Below are 6,405 nucleotides of genomic sequence, written 5' to 3' on the forward strand. Positions count from 1 at the left end.
ATAGATTATTTTTTTTAAAATTTCTACAATGTCTGCTTATAAGCTCATAATTTGGAGTATATTTGTGAATCTGTACACTTTTGACTAGGTTTCTTGGGTTTTGTAACTAGTTGCATTTGTCTTATTAAGTTATAATGACAAGACTAATAAATGCGGCCTTTTTTTGGGTACAGCTGCCTCTGGTCGAAGTGACTCCTTGCTTTTTATGGAATGAACATGTGTAGTTTCTAACTACCCAAACTACGATCCCAGACTTAATTTCTACCTTCCAAACTGTGATTTCCTAGCATTTCTCATGTTTTTTTTTATTTTTCCTCTGCTGCTATATGTCATTTGTGCTTTGTTCTGCTGCCAAAACAAAATTGAGTTTTGTAACTTGTCACAAGCATGGTCCTCCTCAGTGTTATTCAGTGACCTGGAGCAGAAGATACAGCTTTCACTTTGCTAACATGGGATATGGTGACATAGATCTGAACATATGTGTACTTGAGGATCGCTGCATGTTCTGTCATTCAAAGTTCTTTTAAAAATGAATTGTATATACCATGAGTAATGTGTATGTTACTGTTCTGATAATTCAGTTTTGTTATTAATCAACTACCTCAGGTCTACCACTTGTGCTTCTTTGCAGTCATCACTGAACTTAGAGAAACATTCCAAAAAGTTTTCATGGACAGAGAATCGTACCGAAGCAAATCGCAGAAGACACAACTCTTCAGATGGATTTGATCCTAACATTGGACGTTCTAATGGAGGTATAATTTAGCTTTCATGGAACATTTTGAATATGTTTACATCATTGTTTTGTAGCACTCTAGCTAAAAAAAAAAAAATTCTGATAATCTCCTACAGTAAATTCTTATTGTGTAGTAAAATAGAGGTAATGGAAAGACGGGTCTTCTGGAAGAGGATATGATGACTAAGGGTTTGTTAAAGTAGTGTGATTCCAGGTGTAGTTCTCTGTTAAGAATAAAAGCGTCCAGTTAATATTCTAGCCAGCAACATATAAATGAGTAGCCAGAAGAGGAGGTTGACTTGCTTTAATGTTGGACTACTATCCTTCTTCTCTGGCACTGTTTTGTAAGATTCTTCACTGCTGCTATTTGAATGAAAACTTAAGTTTACTATCCTATCACATCCCAACGGTATAGAGCTGCTGACGTAACTTCTCTAACAATTTTGCAAAAGTAGAATATTCTTTTAAAATTGTTGATAATTACATTTCTTTAAAACTTAAATCTAAGGTCATTTTGGGAGAAAAGAGAAGAATGGTTGGCGTTCACAAGGCAGAAATGGTACAGAAAATACAAACTATCGTGGGGGATACCATGGTGGAGGTTCCCGTGTTCGTACCAGCACTTTCCACTGTGGAAAAGGCCAAGGACTGCATGAAAACAATGTACCTGATAAGCAAACTGGGAGAAGGGAAAACAAAGAAGTACCCAAACAGTTTGAGGCTGAGGATTTTGTAAGTTGAATTATAATAAACAAAGTTTCGTTGTTTCTGCAAGTGCCATTTTGTCCATTATAAGCTATTTCATGAGATTTCACCAGTTTGAGATTGTCATATAAGGAATCACCCTTCCCATAAGCAAGAGGGTGTTAATTATTTCCCTGCTAACTTATTTCTCCTTTTATATTCACTTTTTATCCTTTACGTTTATTATTGTCACTGTAAGTGAAATTAGAGTTCAATTCCGGTTTACTGTGGTATACATATGCATTAAATTCTACCCAGTTACCTTACTATGTACTAAGAAAGCAATCTTTCTGCCAGTAGTCCTCTGAAATCCCATGCTTCAACCTAGAATTGTAGGATAAGAAGGGTGAGCTTCCTCTTCAAAGAGCCATACATCACTTTTTTTTTCTTTTTTCTGGACAGTTCATTTAATGATAATGACTACTGCCTGAGATGTTTTGTTGGAGAAGAGAAACAAGTGAGCGTTGATCTATTTGGGTCAATCACATGGGGAAGTGTCTAGTCTCCATTTAAAAAGATCTTTTCAGCAGAGATCATACTGCCAGTATTATTGTGATTCTTTGTTTAATTGGTCCCAGAATTGAAGACTTACTATTTTTTTAATAGTGATAAAACTTTCTTTCAGCCTTGTTTGAACCCTAACTATGAGAGCGAAACAATCCAGAATAAATCTTTAGCTGCAGGTGTGTGGGGTAAGTATTTTTGATGTTTTTAAATATAAAAATGTAGCAGAGACCTAAAGTAATTTTATTTGAAACATAAGAGGTTTTTTACATTTATAAAGCTGTAGATTTACATTGTAACGGTATAGATTGAAATTGAGGAAACTGCAGTAATATTACAGTGTCAGTATCTTTTAGTTAAAGACCTAGCAATTCCATTTGAATATCGCTGTGTTGGTCTGTAGATGCAGCCACAACTAGGATTCTTTCCCAAACAAATACACATCTTTTTTATCAGGATGTCAAGAATTTATGTTAACCTTTATTTTCAAGAAGAAATGAAGGTGGGTCACCTCAACTAGTGAATTGATAGCTACATGAAGGCTTTGTAAAAGAATGCTTCTGACTGATTAGAGGTGTTATTTTAAGTAAAAGAATATTGAATTTCATCACGATTTTTAAAATAAAATATTTTGATAGTTTCTTGCATTTCGTTTGTTTTTTATTCTTTCTTTCCAAGTTTGTCAGGGAAATAATTCACTTTCTAGGCCTTAAATTGAGAGGACAGTTGCATTTTATTTGACTTCTGTATGGTTTGGAAATACATGCTTTGTATTTTAAACATACCTGTTGTTTACTTTAGTCTGAATTTTAAACAGTGAATATAGAACAGCACCTTGAGCTCTTCAGGGGCATTATCAGTAGAACCTGAGTATCATTTTTTTCTGTGTGATGGAGAGAAACCTAGAAGGGCTGGGAGGGGCAGGTTAGCTTGCAGAGGTTTAAGCTCTCTTCCTGGAAGCAAATTTCTTAAGCAGTTTGTCATGTTTACGAATTACTTGTACCAAAACTAATCCTGAAAGTGAGCCTTGAACTGAACTGTAGCCAAGGATTGTTTTCTCATCCCTGCCTTAAATTTGGCTACCACTTTACAATTCTATGGGCTTCGTGTAGTCCATTGTTACCCGTTAGAAGGTGTCAGCTTTAGACTGCACAGGTTTTGAAGTACTAAACTTACTCAAAATAACCTTTCTCTTTTGCGAGCCTTGAACTGCTTTCTGGTTTTGTGTGTTTAGCAGTTTTCATTTGAGAGTCTGGAAATACAGATGCTTTTTCAAAAAAGAGCATCAATAACTAAATTATTTCTCAACCGAGTTGGGAAAAATGACATAGCAATGGGAGCGTTTTACAGCCTTTGCAGCACTCTGGCTTTTGGCTGCTGCATGAAGTGGCTCAGTTTGGACTGAAGGAGGGCAAACTTTACAGGCTTCTTGAATATCACCTTTCAAAAGCAAGGGAAGGAACAGTTCTCTTAGCTATATAAAATCATAGAATGGTTTGGTAGTTACAGTATTTTTTTAAACTTTCTGAAAACTTTAGAACTGTTTCTAGCGAGTATTCTTCAAAACCGTTAAACGTCAGTTACTTATGACAGCTGATTGTATGTCTCTTAATTCTTACTGTCTTGAAGACAGAAATGTTACAATCTTCAGATGTTCTGTTTTGCCCCTCTGAGGCATGGAGGTAGAGAAACTAATCATTGCTGTGGTCTAGTGTAGTGCACATCTCTTGTCTCATGTTTACAGAGCCTTAGTGTGGAGCATTTGGCTCTAAGCTGAGCTATCAATAAATGTATAAGTAATTATTCTTTTAGTAACCTTAAAGGGAAATGTGAAAACCACAATCTCTTTTGAAAATTAGGTAACTGTCAACAACTAATAGTATTTGGATTTTAGATTTGCAAGCAAGAGCTGTGTAGCTGGCTTCTTTGAAGAATATCTTTACTTCCTGAATGGAAAATGCCTGCATTGCCAAGTGAAATATTTTTTAAATGGTGGTTATAGAAAGTGGAACAGAACCTGTTTATCCAGGCTTGTACAGTGTGTTACTTGAGGAGCTAATACTGGACTAAGTTCCTGATTTATGCCTGTTTGCTCTGGACCGTATGGGTATGCAGTACCTTATGAACTAGAAACTTAGGTTTGTATATATACACTTTTCTTTTTTCCAGAGTACCCTTTGAATCCTAAATCAAGATCTTCAAGAATGCTGGTCATTAAAAAGGGCAGTGCAAAAGAACTGCAGGTATCTGGATTTCCAGTGGTGGGAAGTATCCATTCACAGCCAGTAGGAAATGGAACTAGCACAAGCATTTATAAAGGATTAGTCCCTAAACCTGTCACTCCACCCACAAAGGTGAGTCTTGGATACCAGTGGCATGAACAACATGCTGAAAAAAATCATGCTGCAATTCTGAATGTGTTTATTTCACCCCTGAGAATACTGTTTCCAGAGTATTATTCTTCCAACTTTTGCTAAGTGCAACACACACCACAAGTGAATCAAAACAACTTTTCCTCATTTTTCTTTTTAAAATGTACTTTAATTGGATGTCTCTTTGGTTCTTCTTTTTTTTTTTTTTTGAGAATTACAAGAGCTGTCCAAGTGAGAGTGAAAAGGATGTTTTTAACTTAAGGATTAGCAATGCTTTTTGTGTATGTCTTGAACAGAAAAGTAGATACCTAGTGGAGAGAGAGTCACCATAAAATTACCTTGAGAATTTATCTCAGTTGGTAGAGATGATGTTGCAAACTATTTGTATAGTTCTGGTACCTTTCCAAATGCAACTTTCTCTGTTCATCTCTCGATTTTTATGTCAGGAATTTTTCTGTGCTTCTGAGAGCGTATGGTGGAGGCATTCTTAACTCTGTAGCATTCTACATTAAAAACAGTATTTTCAGCTGTTGAAGACTCCTATTTTGATTCTTAGGAACTCAAATATGAGGGTATCAATTGTTTTGTAATTTTAGTCTTTATATAAAAAGCATAAACAGCATTTTGGAGCAGATAAATTGCTCATAAACAGTCTCTTTTCCACAAGAAAACAGATGTTTGCACTAAATTATGGTTGTGGTTGTCATTTGCTTTTGATTAATCTTTTTCTCTGAAGATTCTTGAAAGTAATGCTACTGTGGTTAATGATTCTTTAAACTTATGTTTAACTTTTTGTTTAGCCTACACAGTGGAAAAGCCAAGCAAAAGAAAATAAGCTTGGGAATCCATTTTGTCACGAATCTGCATTTGGTGTTGGCAATTTCAGTCCTTTCAAATCAACTGCCAAGGCATCTACTGAGTCACAGAGTTCAGTGAAAGAGGTAAAGCAATGTCTGTAGTTTTTATCAAATCTGTAAAAAGTTTAATTTGGTTAGATAAGGGGATCAGTAAGTCATGCAGAATTGTATTAAGGTTTTTTTGGGGGTTAACATGTGAGAAATATGAAAGGCACATCACTGGCCTTTAGGTACTGCACAGTTTGCTTTGTAGATTTAATCTGGAGTAAAAATGGTGCTTCAGAAAGTATAACCTGTTACGTTTAAGCTTGAAAACTGTTGCTGGTATGACGCACTTCAGAAGATCCACTGTTCATTAGCAGTACGCCATAAACCTGCATTTCTGGGTTTATATGTAAGAACTGTGTATATATATATGTATGCTGAGATACAAATATCTGTCTTCTGCTTTTGGCTGTTGGATATACGTGAAATACGAAGCTACAGGTGTCAGGGGTCATTTTGCCTTTCATTCAAAGTTTTCTAAATGAATAAGCTTCTAATATTCTTTGTTTTTCTTACTCCCTACATTAGTATAATCGGTCAAATTCTTCATCCCCTGTTGACAAAGTTGGTCAGCCTCGTTTAACAAAATTGACAAGAATGCGGACTGATAAGAAGAGTGAATTTTTGAAGGCATTGAAACAAGATAAGGAGGAAGATGAAGATGGGAATTATGCTGGGCAAGAAAAGGTAGTTTTGTTCATAACTATTGTCGATCCAGCAGTAGTAGTTTTCAGACAGATCATAAACTGCTTTTTATTTTGCTGTAGACAGCTGTTAAGTCATGGTCCTGGATCTCTAAACGAAAGAAAGAAACTACATTTTGATTTTTTAAAAGTTGTTCCAAGTACCACTCTTCCTTCAGTGCTTCTTAGCAGTTTTTTTCTCTCCACAGTACCTGTTCATACGTGTTAATAACTCAGGTGCCTCTGTGTCTTTAGGAACAATGAAGAGTAAATTAAGTTTAAAACTGGACACAGTATTTGAGGTGTCGCCTCACCAGTGCTGAGTACAGGGGGACAATCCCTTCCCTGCTCCTGCTGGGCGCACTATTGCTGATACAAGCCAAGGCGCCTTTGGCCTTCTTGGCTACCTGGGCACACTGCTGGCCCATATTCAGCCAGCTGCCAACCAACACTCCCTTTTCTGT

At 36.2% G+C, this 6,405-nt stretch overlaps 1 protein-coding gene across 3 annotated transcripts in view; it reads left to right on the forward strand.

Moving 5' to 3' along the window:
• The window catches only part of GPBP1 (GC-rich promoter binding protein 1), a 17,193-nt gene that overhangs the window by 3,984 nt on the left and 6,804 nt on the right, over nt 1-6,405 (forward strand). The window contains exons 2-7 of one of the 3 annotated variants that reach the window (XM_010143136.1): nt 613-755; nt 1,245-1,468; nt 2,106-2,172; nt 4,154-4,338; nt 5,157-5,307; nt 5,824-5,945. In XM_010143136.1, coding sequence (XP_010141438.1) covers nt 613-755; nt 1,245-1,468; nt 2,106-2,172; nt 4,154-4,338; nt 5,157-5,307; nt 5,824-5,945 — 892 coding nt within the window. Of the gene's footprint in view, nt 1-612; nt 756-1,244; nt 1,469-2,105; nt 2,173-4,153; nt 4,339-5,156; nt 5,308-5,786; nt 5,946-6,405 lie in introns of all 3 variants that reach the window. The other 2 variants (XM_010143134.1, XM_010143135.1) reach the window with 2 other exon arrangements.

The sequence above is a fragment of the Buceros rhinoceros genome, unplaced genomic scaffold (genome assembly GCF_000710305.1).
Source record: "Buceros rhinoceros silvestris isolate BGI_N320 unplaced genomic scaffold, ASM71030v1 scaffold1929, whole genome shotgun sequence".
In the NCBI taxonomy this organism is placed as follows: domain Eukaryota; kingdom Metazoa; phylum Chordata; class Aves; order Bucerotiformes; family Bucerotidae; genus Buceros; species Buceros rhinoceros.